General features: G+C 39.9%; 1 protein-coding gene across 6 annotated transcripts in view; it reads right to left on the bottom strand.

Moving 5' to 3' along the window:
* RALGPS2 (Ral GEF with PH domain and SH3 binding motif 2) overlaps positions 1 to 22484 on the bottom strand; it is a 133960-nt gene that overhangs the window by 11064 nt on the left and 100412 nt on the right. For 5 of the 6 annotated variants that reach the window (XM_084772500.1, XM_084772502.1, XM_084772504.1 and 2 more), the window contains exons 9-17: positions 16632 to 16769; positions 16417 to 16507; positions 14796 to 14863; positions 13126 to 13261; positions 12386 to 12537; positions 8121 to 8175; positions 5497 to 5574; positions 3690 to 3795; positions 3003 to 3095 (exon numbers count right to left, since the gene is read on the bottom strand). In XM_084772500.1, the coding sequence (XP_084628626.1) occupies positions 3003 to 3095; positions 3690 to 3795; positions 5497 to 5574; positions 8121 to 8175; positions 12386 to 12537; positions 13126 to 13261; positions 14796 to 14863; positions 16417 to 16507; positions 16632 to 16769 (917 nt within the window). The remainder of the gene's footprint in view (positions 1 to 3002; positions 3096 to 3689; positions 3796 to 5496; positions 5575 to 8120; positions 8176 to 12385; positions 12538 to 13125; positions 13262 to 14795; positions 14864 to 16416; positions 16508 to 16631; positions 16770 to 22484) is intronic. The other variant, XM_084772501.1, reaches the window with a different exon arrangement.

The following is a 22484-nucleotide window of genomic DNA, read 5'->3' as shown; positions in this document are numbered from 1 at the left end:
ATAGGTCCACATAGGCATTTGCAGAAGAAAAAACAGAAAAAGGGTGAGGCTCACAAGTAACCAACAGTACAAAATAATGGTTATGTTTTATTCACTGGCACAGCCAAGACCAAAAGGGAGCCCTCATTATTCCTGGTGACCAGGAAACTTAATTTTTCTTTTTTGGTAAAGCTTAGAATTTACACTCCTCAACATATACTATAGAGAATCTGTACACAAAAATACCTGTAACACAAATGTTAGAAATAGGGAAGAAATGAGCCGAAATACTCACCAACAGAATCAATTAATTATAATAAACTCACAAAATACAAGCTATTCTAGGCGTGAACAATGCCTTTTAACAGTATAAAGCAGAAGAACTTGCTCTTAGGAATGTACATGCAAAGCTGCGTGCAGTGGGGCACATCTGTAGTCCCAGCACTTGGGAGGCAGAGGCAGGTGGAACTCTGTGAGTCCGAGGCCAGCCTGGTCTACAAAGTGGGTTTAGTAAAATAAAGGATACACAGAGAAACCCTGTCTCAAAAAACAAAAACAAAAAAGAAAAAGAAAGAAAAAGGAATGCACATGCAGCTGGATGTGGTGTGCACACCTTTAATCCCAGCCTGGTTTACATAAAGAGTTCCAGGCCAGCCAAGGCTACATAGTGAAACCCTGTCTCTTAAAAAAAAAAAAAAAAAAAAAGGGATATGGAACCCCCACCCCCTTAAGCGCAGTTAAAAAGCAAAACTAACTTTTATATAAAAAAGCAAATATGCTGCTGCCACTGCCAGACTGAGAATGGCCCCCAGGCCCCGGCAGGAATACACTACTTCTTACCCCAGGGGAGGAGGGCTTTAGCAGGTTGCTTACTGTCTCTCACAGCTAAAAGTAACGGGAAAGGAATGAGTGGAGTACAACAGTGATGCTAATGGTATAAAAATAAAAAGTAAAGAAACGTGGAGGTGATACAGTTGACATGGAGAAGATCACAGGATGGCACACCTGACAGTTCTAACTTACTTCAAAATAAACAGCACATTTTCTCACGCTCTCTTCCTAAGCTCTGCTGCACTGGCAGCAGTGTAAGCCCACAGCGAAGAGGGAAGAGATATAAACAGAGCCGCATCCCTCAACATGCTGAACCCACCGTCGTCTGCAGTCACTCCTTCCTACGCTTGCTAACAGAGCTTTCTGTGCCGTTACTGACAGTTTCACGCCAATTGGGTATATTTATACAGTGATTTGTGGTTTTAACTGATCAATAACTGTTTCCTTCCACTGGTAGTTTGAATGAAAATGGCCCCATAGGCTAATAGGAACTGGCACTATTAGGAGGTGTGGCCTTGCTGGAGAAAGTGTCACCGGGGGTGGGAGGGGTGTGTGTGTGGGTGGGTAGGGGGGGGAGAGCTTTGAGGTCTCAGATGCCCAAGCCAGGCCCAGTGTTTCTCTTCCTGCTGCCTGGAGATCCCAGAGCTCACAGCTTTCTCCCCAACACCATGTAAAAATCTGTGTTTTCCCATGGTCTCAGGCAACCCCGTCAAAGGGTGGTTTGACTCCAAAGGGGGTTGCGACCCACACGTTGAGAACTTCTGTACTAGGGCAATGCAAATTTAAAAACAATATTGAAATTCCATCTCACTCTTGTCTAGATCATCAAGATGACAAATGCTGGTGAAAATGTGGGGAAGGAGAAAGCCTTAGTTATTTCTGGTGAGAGTGTAGCCATAATAGAAATAAGAGTGGAGGCTATTCATTTCCAGGCACATGCTCATGTATGCTTTACCACACCAGATACTTGCACTTCCTTACTCATTGTTGCTGTATCCACAATACCAAGCACATAAAATCAACCTAGATGTCCATCAACAGATGACATTAATAGTAAAAATGTGGCTGTATATACAACAAAATTTTATTCAGTCACAAAGAAAAACAAAATGAAAACTATAGGGTATAGATGCATCTGAAAAATATTAAAGGAGGTAACCCACACTCATGTGCAGATCGTAGCTTCAATGTTTATATATGTCTAATATGTGGGTGCGGGTGTAGGCCATGTAAACAGAAAGGGGACCAGAAGAGAGTTGTTGGGAAGGGGGGATGGAACATGTGACATAAAGTGGAAAAGAGGCCTCTGGAGAAAGAATGCAGAATAGGCTGGGGCAGTGGGGAAGGAAGATCAACAAAACAAAAACTATGTTTGAAATGCCATAATAAAATCTAATACTTTGTGTGCTAACTAAAAAGTAACCGTTCCATAATTAAAGACTATGTGGAGGAAAAAGCATTAAGAGGCTTTCAAAGGAATAAAGAAGGCAAGAAAGCAGACAGCAGGACCACTGCCCACTTGTGTCTCTTCACTGTTGGGGGAAGGTAAGAAAGCAGACAGCAGGACCACTGCCCACCTGTGTCTCTTCACTGTTGGGAGAAGGTAAGAAAGCAGACAGCAGGGCCACTGCCCACCCGTGATCTTCACTGTTGGGGAGACTGCTGTTAGTCTAGAAAGAGTTTTCTTTGTTCTTTCTGAGACAGGCCCTCTCTATGCATCCCGGCTGTCCTGGAACTCACTAGTGCTGTCTCGAACTCACAGAGATCCTAATTCCTCTGCCTTTGAGTGCTAGGGTTAAAGGTGTGTGCCACTATGCCCAAATATAGGTTAGAGTTTTAGATATCGTTTTCATTTTTACATTTTACATACTAAAACTAAGGCTACAAGGCAAAGGTTTTAGGCCATGTTTTGACCCAAACTCAGTGTCTGATACCATGATGGTTATTTGTAATTTGCCATTTTCACACTTGCAATGAAAACACAAGTGTTCAAAAAATCTCGAAAACACAGATGTGATTCCCAGGCATTCCTAGGAACGTCCACTTAAAACACACTCCCCACTACAATATGCATACTAGGAGTAAGCATGAGAGCTGCCGGGTGAGAAGAGTGGTCTGTGTCCTACCATGGGTATTTACAACCAGGAAGAGGTTATGAAACAAAGCCAAGCAGTTTGAGGAGGAATACTTACATGCTTTCTTTCTGTCGCCTTCAGAGACTTGGCAGCATAGTAAAAAAGCTGTGTTCCACACAAGGCTGCCCAATACTTTGTCCAAGATGCTACCTGGGGAGGATAAACACACAAGGAATTACTGCTAGGCTCTGCCTTCCCTTCTCAGTGACCACATCCTATTATTCACTTCAGCTCTCATAGCTCTGCGTTCAGAGGCAGGTTACAGCACTTGCAACACCGCCATCTCTCTCAGGGAAAACACCTTAGTGGTCATTCAAGTGATTCCTCCTCTCATCAAGAATCCTGTAACTGTTGGGGAGCCAGTAAAGTGCATGCCTGAGGCCCTGAGTTCAGAACCCCAGCACAGAACCCAGGCTGGGGGCAGCAGCATACGTCTGGGGCAGTAGTAGTTACCGGCCAGCTAATAAAGACTTTATATTGGCTTACACCCATGTCTGAGCAGTTGGACTCTCTGGTGAGTACGCCACAACAAAACCCAAGTGCACTTCCTGTCTCTGTGTGCTCACCCTCTTGATTAAGAATAACGTTCTCTTTGCCCAGGATAAATAAAGAGAGACACAGTGAGGAGCCTGTACAGTTTACGTGACTCAAGTCTACTATCTACCTGCTGCTTTCTCAGCTCTTAGCACTTCTTAAGGCATTGGCGTTATCTTCACACCTCTATTAGAATAAAATGAGTCTTACTGTGGGTTTTTTGCCTTCCTTTAGCAGAGTTTTCCTCCTGAGAACTCCTTGAATAGTAACAGCTCCTGGGTACAAGTGCACTGCCAAGTCTTCTGACTCTGCAGAGCTGTAACAATGGGACGAAGCAGAGAGTAGCTAAGTGTGTGACTGCAGAGGTCATTGAGAGGGTCCGTAAATGAAATCCAGTTATTGCTTTTCAAAAATTGTTTTTATTTTTTCAAGACAGGGTTTCTCTCTGTAACAGTTCTGGCTGACCTGGACTCGCTTTGTGGACCAGGCTGGCCTTGAACTCAGAGATCCGCCTGCCTCTGCCTCCCATGTGCTGGGATTAAAGGTGTGAGCCACCAGTGCCCGGCTGAAATCCAATTATTTTTAAGTTTAAAACTTTGACACTTAGTATTGAGATCTGGTAAGACAGTAAGGATTTTAAAGATTGATTTGAGATTTATAAGCTGTCATAAAGGTTAATTAGTAAGTTATTAAAGTCATCAGATGTTTAAAACACACTCCATTACATATTTCTACGAATACAATTTAGAAAAAAAGCAGGAAATCGCTTTAACCAAGATTAGTTAAAAAATTTAAGGCAATTTTTTTCTTCTTAACATGCCAGACTATATCATGGTGGCAACCCATTAGAAACTCTGTTGGCAAGAAATACAAGGGTTTTGTTAGAAGTATTTACGTATAGAAAACAGAAAAGTGGAAATAACAAGCTAAAACAAACAAATAAACAAACCAAAACCAAAACAACAACAACAAATCCCCAGAAAAAATAACCCCAGAAACTCACGCTTTGTTTTAAAGAATGTAAGTAAAAGTAACAGCGTCAGTAACGTGCCTTTACAAAGTGGCTTTCTGCAGTGAGTTGAGTGCCATTCGGAAGCTAGCAATGCTCAGGGGTTGACTGTGGCCTCACAGCCCTAAAACAAAGACCCCCACCCCCCAGCATTCCTTTTTCAGATACTTTAGTCATCATTTTAATGTCTTTCCTCAGTTGATTTAAGAGCCTATATTTAAAACAGAATGATTTCAACGCCAATCTCTGGTGATGTGTTATGAGACGAAGAACTCTTAAAACAGCAAAAAATGACAAAGTTCAATTTTATTTATGGTTATTTAGGTGTCTTCAAAGTGACAACCTAGAAATTCTGTGCTCTAGCTGTTTTTAAGGAGGGGACACACAAGATGAGACACCATAAGCTGACAGGGCTTGCTTCTCAAGAGTTACTGTGCTGTTCTGAGGTGATTTCCTGTTACCAGTGTCACCCCATCGCCCTCCTGCCATGTATGTACCATCTTTACGTGCTCCCACAGTTAGATTAGTGTGGAGAGGCCCAGCTAAGTAGAGAACTAAATAAAAATTATTTAATGAAATAGACTTCTCTATCAGGCTCTATGGTTTATCTGAAGAACAAAAGCTTACTTGGAAAGGACAATTTGAATATAAACTTACTATTAAAGAAATGCCTTGATTGCAATTTAAAGAGAAATAAAATGATTTTTACACAGCTCAGCCATAATTAGCAGCATGAGAAAGTGTCATTAAAGGACTAGTAACGCTGCAGTATTTAAAAATGTGACATAAAGATGCAAATTTTAATAATTAGCCCTGTGACTTAGAAAGAATAGTTCAAATTTAAACTGTATTAAATCGTGGGAAGAAAAGTTTTCATGGGTAATTTGTTTAGTTTTAAAACCAATTAGCTGAGAAAGAAGAGAAAAAAAAATGTCAGACAACACCCATATGAGCCAGCCACCACCACCAGAAGGGAGGTCTATGGCCCCTGATGCAGGGGGATTGTACCTGCTGGCCTTCGTGTGGCTTCGATAGCCATTTCGTGGCACTCTTGTCACCGGGCCGAGAGAATGGTATAATCTGTTCCTGTTGGATTCCATTATAAATTGTACATATTACACATATTTTTATTCATAGGATCATCGTCAATACCTAGAATAGTTCCTAGTTTCCTAAGCAATCTAGCTTTCTATAGTAATCCTTAAAAGGGCAAGATATAATTCTTTTTTAAAACATGCAATACATTTAATATCTTTTCTGTTGACTGTAGAAACACTTACAGGTATAAAGTACATGTTACACTCTACAATTATACATGCACTCATTTTCACACATCTATCAAAAAATTAAAGAACTATTTATGGCCAAATAATATGGAAACCTGAAAATGTTCCAAAGCCCCTATGCTCTTCTTGGATTCCAGTTTAAATATGATATATGGACTTATATAAATAATTCATTTTATCAAGTATGTCCCTATGAAGACACCTAAAAGCAATGTGGCTTATAAACTTAAAATGAATGAGGAAAATCTCTTATCATACCTCAAAGGTGACTAAAGAGACAAACTGAGGAGTAAATATAGGCGTTTTTCTTATTTCTTATCAACTGACAAAGCCAATAAATGATAAGAATGGTATGAACCAGTGTTCATCCCAAATCACGTCCTACTTTATACAGGACATACATCCAGAAACAATGGTATTTCTTTGCTTGGGAGAGTTTGGAAAGTCAAAAGAATGTGATTCATGACACTTAAAGAAAAAAACCCACTATATTAGCAACATATTTGATGTATCTAGGAAACAACATGAGAAAATAGTGGTTAAAACTCAGAGAACGATTCAGAGACTGAGGGTATCAAGGCTCTGTATACGCTTAAAACCCCAAGCTTGATGGCGTGTGCTTGGTGTGTGTGTTTGTGTGTACCAGTACTATTTCAAGTCTAAGTCTTTCTGGGCTGCATTTATTTAGCTGTTCCCAAAGTGTTTGAACAGCCACTGTTTTAAACTTGGCACAGGCATAGACAGGCTAGCTGCAAATGTATGTAGTGTTTTTCTTGTGTCACACAGTATTTTGAGCTATGAAGGTGAATACACTATAAACTGCCTTCACAGGCGACCTGAAGGGATGAGAACGCATCAGTGCAACACTACACTGGCTTATGCATTGACAGTTTGAGCAACCTAAGAAATAACTGCTACCCAGTACTGTTAACCTAAAAATTACAATATACGCCTAAATCAAGACTGATATTATTTGCCTTTTTGAGAGGGAAAGACACTTTTTACAAATTCAGAGAACAAGCCAATTGCAACTTTTATGTTTTCTCCATTTCAGGTAAACTCAAAAGAATGAAAGTTGGAGCTGAGAGGTGGCTCAGCCTTAAGAGCACTGGCTGCTATTGCCCAGGGCCTGGGTTCAATTCCCAGCATCCACATGGTGACTTACAACCGTCTGCATAATTCCATCTACAGGGGATCTGACACCCTCTTTTGACCTCTGTGGGTACCAGGCATGAATATGGTACAGATTTATATGCAGGCAAAAATACATATACATGCAAAATGAAAGTAAATCTTTAAAAAAGAAAGCGAGAGAATGAAAGCAAACTTTACAAGAGAATACATAAAAATAGGGTGTTAGAAATTCCCCACCAGAAAAAAACACAGCTTGGGAACACTCAAGCATATAAAAGATCAAAGAATACAGAGTGTTTAAGAGAAATCTTAATAACATACTAGAGGAAGTTTTCAATCAGCAGTTTGAAATTAAGACAATTCAAATATAATTTCAAATGTTCCTGATTAAAAATGACTGACATGGAGTTTTCATATAATGCAAATATTTAATCTAAATAATGATCTGAGGGCTCAGCAGAAGGTCCTGGGTCCCATCCCTAGCTGTGCAAAACAAACACCAGTTCCCCCAGATCCCCACTACACTCACTGCTTACAGGCTCAGATCTTGGTTTACATGTAAAAATGGAACAATTATTTCTGTCAAGTCAAATGTCTTGAACCCAAGGACACTGAAACAATGACAAAAGACTTCAAATGGGCATTTAGCAAATACCTGTTTGAATAACTTCTCATGAGTCTCAGGGCAATACTCTGTTTGATGAGCACATTGTCTCCATAGATGGCGGAGTTTATAGATTAGAAGGAGGTGGGAGCATGGCTGTATAGCATGTCAGTGCCAAACATTACACATGCACTGACAATCTTTACGTACAAATTTAAATTACCTGTCAGTCTGTCCTTAAGAAAGCAATAGAGCTAAATAAATGTCTTATGATTAAATTACCCAGACCAAGGCAATTATCTTATTTTGGAATATAGAAGTTAATTATAGTTATTTTAGAATTTTTATTAAAATTCATTATTATTAAAAATCAATTTTACAACTTCAAAATTCATAAACACATACAAAAACACTAGATAAACATATATAAAGATCATCAATATCCATTCTCATGTACAATCCCAGACTTAAATATCTACTTGTCATTTCTTCTGACCAGTAAAAAAAGCAGTCACTTAGTGATACGTAACCAATGCCTCTTCAAATTCAAATATTCCTTAAGACCGACCAAGTAAGTTCAGGGCAATTTCAGTGAATTCTCCTCTTACCTTTCAAAAGCTGGCCACGAGGTCTCCTCACTTAGCTCAGAACCATCACTACTCCCTAAAATCAAATGGTGTTCTATTGTTATATCAGTTATTTTTACAGTTATAACTTTATACTTTAAAAATAAATTATCTGGTGGCACATGTTACTAAAAGGCTAATAATGCTAATAATCTTAGTACTTAGAAGGTGGAGACAGTAGGATTTTAAGTTCAAAGACAGCTTAGGTCAAATAATAATTGATTCTGTTTAAAAACAAAAACAAACAGTAACAACAACAAAATACAAGGGCTGGAGATGCAGCTTCCTGGTAAAGAGCTGGTCTATCCATCCTGTTTGCCATCTGTCCATCTATCTGCTCATATGTTCATCTGGACTTGGTCTTGCCCTCTGTCCTTTGTCCTTGGACTCAATGCTATTGCTCAGCGATGGTCCTGTAACAGCAGTGGTAGCCCCTCAGCACAGCCCTCCTGCGGGTCTGCCACCTCACCCCCATCCTGCTCCCCAGCTGAGACGCCTTCCTTCCTTGACCCTTTGTATCCATTCTGCAACCCATCTGTGTGGTATGTAATAGCTGATGTAAAGCTAATATCAATTAACCTGTGTTTGCCTTGGCTAAATTCATCAAGCAAAGGGGCAGTATCTGGCAAATTGCCACCATGAAACTGCAGTACCTTAGAATGTGTTGGTCAATAAATCCTGACTTTATGGAGATTAACAAACATTTCATCTACATTTCTGATAAGACACACTCAGAACAAAAGTAAAAACTACTGCTAAACTAAAGCATAATTTTAATACATACAGAGGGAAGAGCCAAGCACGTGTACAAAATGCTTTTCCTTAAGCAGCACACTAGATTCCATAGGCACAACAAACTTTTAACTGAAAACAGGCTCTTCTTTTCTTTAGGTCAAGGTTGAGGCTGCACATGGACTATTTTGAACATTAATAAAGAGGTATTTTGGGTGGCAATCTGTCTTCTGTCATTTAATTAGCAGCATTTCCGTAAGAGGAGAGCAGCAGTGCAGACAAGGGTGGTGCTGGAGGGCTCAGGGACAAGTCTGTGCTTAGGACTCCTCAGGCTGCTGGATCAGTTGCTCACATAATGCATCTCTGTCTACTGATACCGAGGTGTTATTGATACAGCTTAGCCCTGAGCAACGTGAGAGTAAGAGACCTTTTATAAAACCACGACAACTGAGCACACTATGGAGAAAGTTTTTAATTATAAAAAGAAATAATAATCAATAATAAAACATCGTTTACGGAGTAAAAATGGGGGCTGGAGGGATGGCTCAGCAGTAAAGGGCTTATACTCTCTTGCAGAGGGCCTGAGTCCTGTTCCCTGAAACCATGTTGGGCAGCTCACACACACCTGTAACGCCAGCTCCAGCCTCTGGCTTCCTGGGGCACTTGTACTCATGTGTATACACTCATAAACTGACACACATACCTACATATAATTAAAGTAAAAACATAGAAAGCCATAAAAAGGATGGCTCAGGAGTTAAGATTAAGACTGTACTGCTCTTTCAGGACTCAGGTTTGGCTTTTAGCATTTATAACAAACAGATCACAACCACTTGTAACTCTAATTGCAGAAGACTTCTGCATTCGTCTTCTGGATTCTGCTGGCCATGCACTCACAAAGGCACATACATGTGCAAGGCATGTACACATGCACACACACATACACAGTTTATAAAAATCTTAAAGAAGTAAAACCAATTAAGCAGCACACAGAACCTTCTCTAAAATCAATCATAAAGGATACAAATGAAACCTCAACAAATACCAAAAAAAAAAAAAAAAAAAAAAAAAAAAAAAAAAAAGTAATTCCGGGTCTTGTGTCAGACCACAGTGGAATAACATTAGAAATCAATAATAAGAAAAACTAGAGGGGACTGGAGAGATGGCTCAGAGGTTAAGACCACTGACGGCATATGAATCTTATCTCTACAAATCCTTGGTCAAAATTTCATTTTCATCTGTTACTGTGCACCCCCGCCCCCTCCTGCCCAAGATAAGAGTCTTGAGTAGCTTAGACTATCCTGCAAATCAAGCTCCTCCTGCCTTGGCCTCTAAAGTGCTGGGATTACTTTTGTGGAAATTTCAATATCCTGTAGAGTCCATGTTTTAAATCCATTGTCCCCAGGCTTTGTGCTATTGGGGAAGGGTGGGGCCTGGAAGGCCACTGAGGGGACGGTTCTAGAGAGGCCTGTGGGAGGGACCTCAGTCTACTCTTTTCAGTTTCCATCTCAAGGTGAATGGCTTTGCTTTGTTGCCATGTTTTCACATGATGTGTTCCCTTGCTGCAGGCTCAAAGAGCAAGAGGGCAGGCGATCAATCACAGCCTGAAACCTTATCTCAGGCATCGTGGAAACTTATTACAGAGTATCTTAATTCTGTATAGCCCTAGATACTGATAGACGTAGACTTCCCTCTTCTGTGCTGGGGAAATGGCCCAGTGGGTAAAGTACTTGTACAAGCATAGAGACCTGAATTTGGATCCTCAGGACTCATGTCACACAGCAGCACATGCCTGCAGTGTCCCCAGGACTCATGTTACACAGCAGCACATGCCTGCAGTGTCCCCAGGACTCATGTTACACAGCAGCACATGCCTGCAGTGTCCCCAGGACTCATGTTAGCACAGCAGCACATGCCTGCAGAGTCCCCAGGACTCATGTTAGCACAGCAGCACATGCCTGCAGAGTCCCCAGGACTCATGTTAGCACAGCAGCACATGCCTGCAGAGTCCCCAGGACTCATGTCACACAGCAGCACATGCCTGCAGAGTCCCCAGGACTCATGTTACACAGCAGCACATGCCTGCAGAGTCCCCAGGACTCATGTTACACAGCAGCACATGCCTGCAGAGTCCCCAGGACTCATGTTAGCACAGCAGCACATGCCTGCAGAGTCCCCAGGACTCATGTTAGCACAGCAGCACATGCCTGCAGAGTCCCCAGGACTCATGTTAGCACAGCAGCACATGCCTGCAGAGTCCCCAGGACTCATGTTACACAGCAGCACATGCCTGCAGAGTCCCCAGGACTCATGTCACACAGCAGCACATGCCTGCAGAGTCCCCAGGACTCATGTTACACAGCAGCACATGCCTGCAGAGTCCCCAGGACTCATGTTACACAGCAGCACATGCCTGCAGTGTCCCCAGGACTCATGTTACACAGCAGCACATGCCTGCAGTCCCAGCACTGGGAGGAAAGGAGGAGGGGGAATGCTGAGGGCTTGTTGGCAGTATGTTCAAGTTCAGTAAAAGATTCTATCTCAAAAATAAAGAGTGCTAGAGGAGGACATCCTATGACAACCTCTGGCCTCCACACATGTGATGTATGTACGTACTTGTACACACGTGTACACACGTGTACACACACACACACCCAACTTCCCTTTTCAAGACAGTGGGCTTCTGTAATAGCACATCTGGTTTTTCCCCTTCTTAGTTTCCTTTGTTAGTCCAGCTTCTATTAAAAATAATTTCTATAAATGTCTGTATGTGAGAATGTTCTTATTTATACCATACCTGGGTGACCTAAAGTCTTATGATTGAATTATTACAAGTGCGGTAATTTTCATATAGCTGCAGACCTGACAGACTTATACATTCAATGACCTGACATCCGTATTAAGGACCAAACAAGCCTAAGATACAATACACGACTTGCCAAATTCAGCCACCCTTCAATCAATGCTAGCGGTCACACCTGTGTGGTAAGCTCACCACCAGCTATCCAGCTGCTTAGTCCTTCCTTTTCACATCCTAACTGCATGCAGTTAGCCTAACAATTAAAGAAACCACGGTCTATTCTCAAAATCTTCAAATGCCTTCTCAATTGGAGTCAAAACTATTAGCACTTTAAAAATTATTAACAACTATATTTAATTGTGCTTTATTTTAAACCATTTAAAAAAATTTATGCTAGGGCAGTGCTTCTCAACCTGTGGGTCTAAACCCCTTGGGGGTATCAAACGACCCTTCCACAGGGGTTGCATATCAGATATCCATGTTCAGATTCATAACAGTAGCAAAACTACATGATGTAATGACAAAAATAATTTTATAGCTGGGTCACCACAACATAAGCACCTATATTGAAGGGCTGCAATGTTAGGAGGTTTGAGAACCACTGTGCTAGGATTAATGAATATTTTTGCAGCTGAGGTTTATTTGTTTTTCTTTGTTCAAACTCTTATTTTGCAGCAGCAGGTGTGGGGTGGGGTGGGGCGTGAGCCTCTCTCACCTATGGATATTCCACTGGAAAGCGTGGAGCTCTCAGCTTGGCCTCGTGATGGTGCATGCGGCTCCATGACGCTGTCGTCCAGCAGGTGACGTGGCCCGGCATTTGGGAAGGTTGCACTCTTAAACTCTGCTGTGTTCATCTTATGAATGAAACTAGAAACAAAGAGAAACATTTGTTATAACTTCCTGTGCTTCTAGTTCAGGATATAGAAGATAATCAAAATTGTTTTCAGAGCTTGTTTTGGACTAGAACAATGCCTACTGGGCATGCATCCGTTCCCGAGGATTAACAGCGCAAAACTAATGCCACTAGGTAAGAACTGGGTTTCTTTTTTTTGTGTTTAGGAATAAAAAGAATAGTTCTCTAGAGCTGAATTAATTTATTAATTATTTATATTTGCTCTTGATAACAAGGATAGTTTTAAGAGGGAGCCTTTAGCATACGCTATCCCTACTTATTGACTATGGCTCTCTGAACTCCTCATTTGTGGCCCTCAAGTATGGGCACTGCTGAGAAACTCAATTCCACTAAAAGAAAAAACAAATCCCTTTAGGCAAACAAAATAGTTTTTTACTGAATCTGAAGACTGATGCTATTAACAAAAGCATCACACAAGCACCTAATTTCTATTTAACTAATTAAATAAACAGAAACATGCTTTACTAACAGAGTAAACAGAAAATAAATCCATCTATGAACAAGTTAAAAAAACTAAAAGAAACATTAAAGCTGCTGCTGACTTGTAACCCAAGCTGTGGCACTTCCTGTGTCCATGTGGGATGAGGTTCCGAGGGGAGGGGGGCGTCTGTGGCAGTAAGGCTCCCTCAGCTGCGCTGCTCTTCCTCCCACACTGTGGCGAGGCGCCTACGTCAGGACCTAAAAGTTCAAAGGGAGAGGACAGAGGAAAATGTCACACGGTTTCTAAGGGCTCTTAGAAAGCAAAACCTCTCTGATATAAAACTGTGCTCTAAGGTTTAGATACTGTTAGTCCTATTTAATTGACTTGAATAAATACGTATAAATCTCCAACCATAAAAAATCTATTAACTTTTATCTCTCTAATGTACATTACACAAAGGCAGTCTAAGTACTTCCCTAGCGTACATAGGAGAAAAAGACAGGTTTGGGTTCCTAATTCAGACACAATCTAGACTAAATGCCTAGGTCTTCTGAGTCCCAGACTCAGTGACTTCAATTTGATACCCTGCTTTTTTATACATAGTGCTCAAGTTAGAAATTCTCCTCACTGCCGGACACAGGAACTGATTTATGGGAATAAAAAGCACCTAACAGTGTACAGCTTTGCCAAATACCTCTTGAGTAAAAAGCTGCTGGGCCCACACCTTAACCCCAGCACTCGGCAGACAGTGGCAGGCGGCCTTCTGTGAATTCCAGGCCAGCCAGGGCAACAGGGAGTTGTGCACAATAGTGTGCACCACAATCCCAGAATAAGGAGGCTGAGGTAGGAGGATGGTTAGAGCTAGCACTAGCTTACAGCAAAATCCTGTCTCAAGGACAGGGGCTGGAGAGATGGCTCAGTGGTTAAGAGCACTGCCTGCTCTTCCAAAGGACCCTGGTTCAATTCCTAGCACCCACATGGCAGCTCACAACTGTCTGTAACTCCAAGATCTGACACTCCTACACCAACACATGTACATAAATTAAAATTAAAATTAAAAAAAAAAAAAAAGAAACAAAGGATGGTAAGAAGGAATGAGCAGCTCAGGTGAGAGGTGTAGGCCGGAGTCTCTTCCTCTAGAGGCTCGCATTTGTCTAATTATGCCCACGCAGCTCACCTCCACCGGACAAACCAGGCCTTCACACTTTTACAATATGTACTAGGACACTTTTATGTTGGTGATTTTAAAAGGTATTTGTCAATTATTTTTCAACGAGTATCATCTTAGATTTTAGGGTTTCGATGTGACTTATATACATTATAAGCCAGTTGTAAATCCATGTTGATAAAAAGGGAGTATGGAGTTTGTGTTTTTAGTATGTGGTTCAGCACTGAAGTAAATATCAAGAAAGCCTAAGTCACTAAATTGAATTCTATAATTATTCAAATTAATTTTTTGCTTTGATCATATGTCTTCATTGCCTAATGTAAGCCTACTATTTATGTCATATGTTTTCCTTGATTAGAAAACATTTATTTAAACATTACTGACAACCAACCAACAATTTTGTAATTAAAAAACAAAACAGAAAATATAGACAGCACAGATATATTTTAATACCCCAAATAATTTCTGTAGGCAGTGTAAGACATGCTGAGCCTTGATTTACTCTGAAGTAGAGTTCTTTCCTATGAGACCAGGTTTCCTGGTCTTACTGCTAGACAGTGAAGCCCGCTGTGGAAAACAGCCGCACCAGGCAACTGTGCACCATCCAACAGCTATGGACTAACCTGCTAGGTCTTCCCTGGAAGCAGCTGAGCGTGGTGTACTTGCCCCTGGTTCTATTTTTAACGAGAGCCTAAATTTCAAAAGAGCAAAACATGAGAAACATTAAACAAAATATTAAAGTCATGTTTCCTTATCCCCCAACAAGAAAACAAACAACCCTCCCAGAATACCGCCCAAAACCCACCAGAGAGCTGGAGAGATGGCTTAGTGATGAGGGGTACTGGATACTCCTGAGTACCCAGGTTCAATTCTCAGTACCACAGGGTAGCTCAGGAGCACTCGTAACTCCACTTCCAGGGGATGGCCTGCACAGGCACCAGGCACACATGCGATACACAAACATATATGTAGACAAAACACCCAGACACAAGAATAAAAATAAATCTTTAAATCTCTCTCATAAGCGAGTTTTATGATTATTTCTAGAAAATACTTGATGAGGAAAAAAATCCCATCAAAATGCTGTATTTTAAAACACACACACACACACACACACACACACACACACACACACACACACACACACTTCAGTTACCCAACAAAGGGGAGACATAATTCATCACAACTAAAGACACTTACTAAATTACTAAAGGGTGATTTTATTTATGCTGGACATGGTAGCCAGCCTGGGCTACATAGTGAAGTCTAGGCCAGCCTAGGCTATAGTTTGAGATCCTGTCTCACACAAACCAATCTGAAGCAGAAATTATTGAGATTTGTATCAACACACACTTAACTGAATGACAATCAAATCCATAAATGTACTCATGTATTATTTAATATGTAATTTATTTCTAGAATCTCTGTAAGATGAAACAATACACATAGGAAGAACACAACAGAAAAAGAACAACAGCAACAACTGTAAACAACAACAACAGCAACAACAACTGAAACCAAAAGAAAAACAAGAGGCACCATCCTCTCTACCCCAGCAGTTGTGAGGTGAACTGAGGTGGCTGAGAACCAGAAAGGGTTACCAGCTTGAGGATCTTTACTAACAGTATGGTACAGATTAAATATGGTGCTACAGTGGTACCATAACAACTCAGGGATAGGAAGGAGGCTTAATAGTCTCTTAAGCCATGAAAACACTTTCAAAGATGAGTCTAAAATTAACCATTTAAGGCAGAATAATTTTTATATTTGTAATAGGCATAATTTTTTTCTGCTTACCGAAATAAAAATTTCCTTAGGAAAAGAAAAAAAAAATCCTTAATGTTGAATTAAGTGTCTGTCGCTATAGCTTAAAAATGCTAAAATATATTTTAAACATTATTTATTTTTTGAGGGGAGGATAACTTGTGCGAGCTCATTCTGACCTTGCACTACATGGGTCCTAGACCTAAGCCCACTGCCAGGAGAGCCCTCAAGTACCTTTAACCACTGAATATTCGCTGACTCAAAAGCTACACTAAGAAAAAGCTGAAGCATTTGTATACTGGTTCAATACGACATCACGTGATTAACAAGACACATGCAGTCACCCTTACCACCGTCAATGGATCACTGGCTAGGTACTTAGTGTAGACTCCATACTTAGAAGTTTAAATACCAGACAAAAGGGTTAAGGCTCAAAGTGGAGAACTAGACAAAAATACGCGAATTTAACAATGGACATACTTGTAATTATCATCTTCCACAAACTTCTGCAGTTCCTCTATATACTGAACGGAGTTTAGATATTTTTGGACATGAGGCAACATGGGAATATCTAGGCAAAAGATAATAAACCATTATTCAAGTAAAGTACATAGTAACTAGAAACCTAAGAAAGTAGCTAAGGCCAAGTGGCACCCAAACTGAAATTAACTCTAACAGACATTCTTTTAACTCACCATATTCACAGGACTGCTGTAAATCAGAAATTATTCGAAGAATGTTATTCATCAAATTTGATCTTTGCTCATTTTCTAGAATGCTGCCAGTGGACGGGTATGCCGAGTCAATGTACGTCAAGTCTGACAAATAGATACCTGCACCAAAAGCCAGACAAGTAACTCTTACTGCAGTTCAGATGACTTGAAGAGTACATTACTAATATAAAATCATGATCTCTTAGGGTTGAGACCTCTAGAGTTGGGGTCAAGTCATACAAATCTAAGTTCCCTGTAAAGTCTCCCCCTGTTGTTTTCAAGTACAAATTAAGGTTGCAATCAAAGGCAAAGAGGCTGAGTTCTAATTGGTAGAGTAATTTTAATCTCTGAATCTCGGTAGTTACACGTATTCAAACATTACCCACTTTCCAGGTTTTCTTTTCTTATCTAAGGAACCTCCTTGAGTCAGCACAGCCAAGGACTTCTGGGGAAGTTAACGGTAGTCTCATAGTTCTGCCTGGAACTCACAACTATGAAGAGTGTTATAATCTAGTAGATGCACGTGTATTGTGTTTTAAAGACCAGCAACTGGGTTTCTAAAATAGTTTTTGTGACTACAAACTCAACTTCCTACACAACTTCATGTTTTCTGTAATCAGGAAGAGTGACACATTGTCTTATCTTTAAATAAACTTTTCAAAACACACCCGAATAGCTGACACAACTATCATGGCCACTAAATTAACCTCACACTAGAAACTGACTCTACCAAAGTCTTAAATATAGATTACTTAATGGGAAAAAAGAGAAAACCCAATACAATGTTAAAGCTGACAGTATGAATAATCTTTCCCAAAACAATTTTGGGCAGATTTTAATGTAAAATTGAAATGCAAATTTTCACTTTACATCCAGACACTTTTAGTGACCAACTTGTACTTAAGCGTCTAACAGGAATATCATATAAAATTTAAGTTTAACTGGATAAAGTTATAATAGTTTTCCTTAGTTTGACAACCTTTCCCAAATATCATACATGAACTAAATAAATGAACACTGTTCAAAACACAAACCAGTTTGCTTTTAACCATAAGTTTCTTTGTAAATGTGGCAGTTATAAATTAACTGAAGTTCCAGTATATAAGGTTATAAGTCAGCTGAGAATTAGGTAATGACTAGACATGAGCATTTCTTTATTACATCTGTATCTCTCCTTTAAAAAAAAAAATAGAAGCACACTCTTAAAATAACATTTTTGGGATTAAAAAATATTTTTTTATTAATTTATTCTTGTTACATCTCAGTGGTTATTCCATCCCTTGTATCCTCCCATTCTTCCCTCCCTCCCATTTTCCCCTTATTCCCCACCCCTATGACTGTTCCTGAGGGGGACCTCCTCCCCCTGTATATGCTCATAGGGTATCAAGTCTCTTCTTGGTAACCTGCTATCCTTCCTCTGAGTGCCACCAGGCCTCCCCCTCCAGGGGACATGGTCAAATATGAGGCACCAGAGTTCGTGTGAAAGTCATACACCCTACTCTCCACTCAACTGTGGAGAATGTTCTGACCATTGGCTAGATCTGGGTAGGGGTTTAAAGTTTACCGCCTGTATTGTCCTTGGCTGGTGCCTTAGTTTGAGCGGGACCCCTGGGCCCAAATCTGCCTATCATAATGTTCTACTTGTAGGTTTCTAGGACCCTATGGATCCTTCTACTTTGCCATTCTCCCATGCTTCTCTCATCTAGAGTCCCAATAGGATGTCCTCCCCTCTGTCCCAGTTTCCTGGTAAGTGAAGACTTAAGTGGGACATGCCCCTTGGGCTAGTGTGCAGATATAAGTGAGTATATACCATTTGAGTCTTTCTGCTTCTGGGTTAACTCACTCATTATGATCATTTCTAGCTCAATCCATTTGTCTACAAATTTCGGGAATTCCTTGTTTTTAATAGCTGAGTAGTATTCCATAGTGTGTATGTACCACAGTTTCTTTATCCATTCTTCTATTGAGGGCATTTTTGGGATTTTTATATCCAAATATATAACATGAAACATTAACAAAAATAGTTTTACAAATTTAGTGTACATTTCCAAAAGCTGAAATTTGATAACTGTAAAGATGCATTTCCCATAAAAATTAGAAGACGTTTTTCTCTTTGAAGTGATGTTTCACAAGTTTTATGTGAGAATATATGAGGAGTGGTCAGCGTTTATGAACAGGCTGCATTCTGTCTACCCATCAACTAAAATTCAGGGTTTTAAGATCAAATTAAAGATAAGATACATACATTTTTATAATCTCTTCCAATGGTATTAAGAGTTTTTACGTGGTTACTGTTTGGTAACAAGAGTGAGGGAAACACCTCATGAAAGGACCTGGGACCTGTAAGTAAACTGTTTCTTTCTAAGTTCTTGAAATTATCAAAAACCATGAAAAATCAAAAACAATATAAAACACTGAGATATAAGCAAGAGCGCAAATGCCTGAAACATGTAAGTCACTTCAATAGAAGCACAGTATTTGGAATCAGAGGGTTCACTGCCTTCCCAGTGTAAGGTGGGGTAATTTTCAGATCACTGGAGACACTGTTTATTTGGCATGGCTTTTCTTTTCTGTTACTGTTCTGAATTATCTTGCAAATGCTCAGGTAGATTCTGGAAATGTGTCCTGTACTGTAAGGTTCAGCACTGAGCATTTTGTTAGCTACAGCTTTTATTATACGTTCACAACATTACCTCTAGTCTCTTACTGACAGACAGATTGGAACTGTCCCAAATTAAAACATCTATTGTACAAACAAGCCAAACGCACACACAAATCTCTCTGTCTTTCTAGACTACCAGTTTGTAGCACAAGCTTATTCAGGGTTAGTAATTTAACTTCTCATGAAAGAAATAGAATTTAAGGCACAGCCATATATATAGTATTATTCTAAATGTACCATGAACTAGAGATAATAGTCAAATCTGGGTTCTGAACGCATCTATGTGCTGCTGAATTCTCACTGAGTGATCCTGAGGCTCACAAAACCTGATGCTGGAGAACTGCTGACTTTATATTTATACTCAGAATGCTAGATACCTGTGTCTGTCTTTCTTAGGCCCTTGAGAGATTAGAAATTTATATTTCCCTATTCAGAGATTAAAAAACAAAACAAAATGAAGACAGACAGCATTTATGATCAGAAACTGGCAAAAAAAAAGTACTTCGTATTTCTTGAAATTCCTATAGTACATATAATACATGGGCCAATCAGATCATCGCCTAAAGATGCCTTTTCCACTTTTTGTAGACTCATGCGACATGTTTACCATCACTGATAAAGCAGGGCCCACCCAGTCTTCTGCATCTTTCTCTACAAGGATCATTACGATTCTGTCTTTTCTGTACAGCCATACTGCACTGTACTCCTTACAGAGCACTGCACTGGCTACTTTATCTTGTATGTATGTGGTATGTGTCACAGATTGTAACTCAGTCAGTGTCTAGGTTATTTAAAATTTAACAGTGACTTTATTTGAAAAACAAATGACTTAGAAATGCTAATGATATTTTATATACAAAAGTAAAAAGATATTTAAGGACCATAAGAAAGTAAAATTTGTAAAGAGCAAAGTGTTTATTTTTAAAAGGCACAGTGCCTGCATCATGAATCTTTTGAAGTTACTTTCTCAATTATGCTAAAACTGAGTAAGGCATCCTTGGTTTTGTCTTGTTCTTAATTGTATAAAATAGTACAGTGTGTTTTTTGTTATTCTGACTTGCATTTGGATCATTATGTGCTCTTTTATGTGAATGCAAATATACAAAAGGTAAATAAGTATTTGAAAACCATGTTGAAATAAAGTATAAATCAAAATGTGTTCCTGGGTGTATTTGCCATTAAATACAAATGTCTTAAAATCAGCAAAAACAAGTTCTTATATCATGGTATTGAAAATTATTTTTGGTCAAGGTCACAATTCACGACCTTTTATAACAATTTAAATACCTGCTGGTCTTCGCTACAGTTACTTATTTCCTACACTCCTGTTTTTGCAGTACAGGGTTGGACCAAGAGCTTTGCATGCCAGGCAAGCACCGGCTCACTGAGCTAAGTCTCCACCCTCTTTGCAGTACTGTAATTACGTCACCTTCTTCTTTTTCCCCCTCAGTTTCAACTTCACTAGCTTCCCATCCTTGATCCTCCCTTCTACCTTCCCTCAAAGCTGGTGTTCTCCACCATCTTCTCATTCGACATGCACTTTCTCTGTATTTCCTTAGTTCTGCTTTTCAGGATTTTACACAGACTGATTTCCATGCTTTCATTTTCCATTAAACAAGCCAAATCAAGTGTTATTTGTTCCTGAATTCTGCCACACCATTTTTTAAAACACGTTGGTTAGTAGTAGAAACTACTCAAGCAGGAAAGTTAAATAATTCTCAAACTAAAAGGCCCAGAGGAACTATCTCCCTTCTCACTAACACTCAACTACTAGTAGTGAGTGAAAACATCACTGAATAATTATAGAATATAAACCAGAGATTAGAAGCTATTATCTTATCTGCCCTCAGGATCAGAATATGTGGCAACAATACAGCCTCACCATCCCTCAGTGGCCACAGTTGAGTTGCTGCTGACATAATAACCCCCAAAACACATCAGCACTTTTCTGTTAGAGTCTAGTTTACTTATAGTTTTCAGCCCCTTATATATCTACATATAGCAGAGGAATTCTAAGAAATAATTCTATGAAAGAGGTAACAAACTTTAAGTGCAGTAAGTAAAGGATGTGAATCTACTCAGCCATAGGCCCTGGAAGACAGCTGGAACTAGTTAAAGCAGAAAGGAGGGGCAGGCACACGGCATGTCCAGGACAAGATGCCGCGAAGTCCCATTTAGAAGCAACGGTCAACAACTAGGTAGGTAAAGAGAGCGCCACAATGATTCAGGTAAGAACTAAAACTCAGACACCACTTAACACTGAGTACTAACACAAGTGATTGAAGATGTCCAAATTTGGGTTTCCTTGGCTACTGAATTACTAAATGTTTGTCTTTTTTTCATGAAAAATCATAGCTATTCAACACGTATTCATTTGTTCTTTGGAACCTATTTTCTTAGCAGAGAAAAGTCAGCCAGAGGAGGAGATGATTTGTCCTAAGTTTACACAATCAATTGGGAGTTAGAGGTACCTTTAAAAAAAGTAATTTGGCACTATACTGACTAGTTTTAAGTCAACTTGACACAAGCTAAGAGTAATTTGAGAGGAGGGAGACTCAATTGAGAAAATGCCTCTGTAAGATCCAGCTGCAGGGCACTCCTGGGCTGTGGTCCTGGGTGCTATGAAAGCAGCTGAGCAAGACCAAAGGAGCAAGCCAGTAAGCAGGACCCTCCATAGCCTCTGCATCAGCTCCTGCCTCCAGGTTCCTGCTCTGTTTTCCTTTGATGACAGACTGTGATGTGAAAGTGTAAACCCTTTCCTAAGTTGTCTTTGGTCATGTTGTTTCTCCACAGCAACAGTAACCCTAACTAGGACAGGCATAATTTTCTAAGCAAGTATATTATATAACACAGAACTTAAGATGAGAAAAAGCACTAATTATGTAATACAGAATTTAAGATAAAAAACGCACTATATTTACTAATCAATTAAGCAAACTATGTTGTTGTTGTCGTCGTCGTCATCATCATCATCATCACCATCATCATCATTTCAGGCTCTCACTCGCTCTCCTTGGCTGCCCTATCGATCACTCTGTATTCTAGGCTGGCCTCAAACTCATAGGAATCCAACTACCTCTGCCTTCTGAGTGCTGGGATTAAAGGCCCAGCTATAAAAGCAGTTTTCTCTTAAACATTACATGATTCTTTACAACTTCTTGAAGGTTTAAAAC

The sequence above is a fragment of the Acomys minous genome, assembly GCF_964271855.1.
Source record: "Acomys minous genome assembly, chromosome: 1".
NCBI lineage: Eukaryota > Metazoa > Chordata > Mammalia > Rodentia > Muridae > Acomys > Acomys minous.
This window is presented reverse-complemented; position numbering and strand designations above follow the sequence as displayed.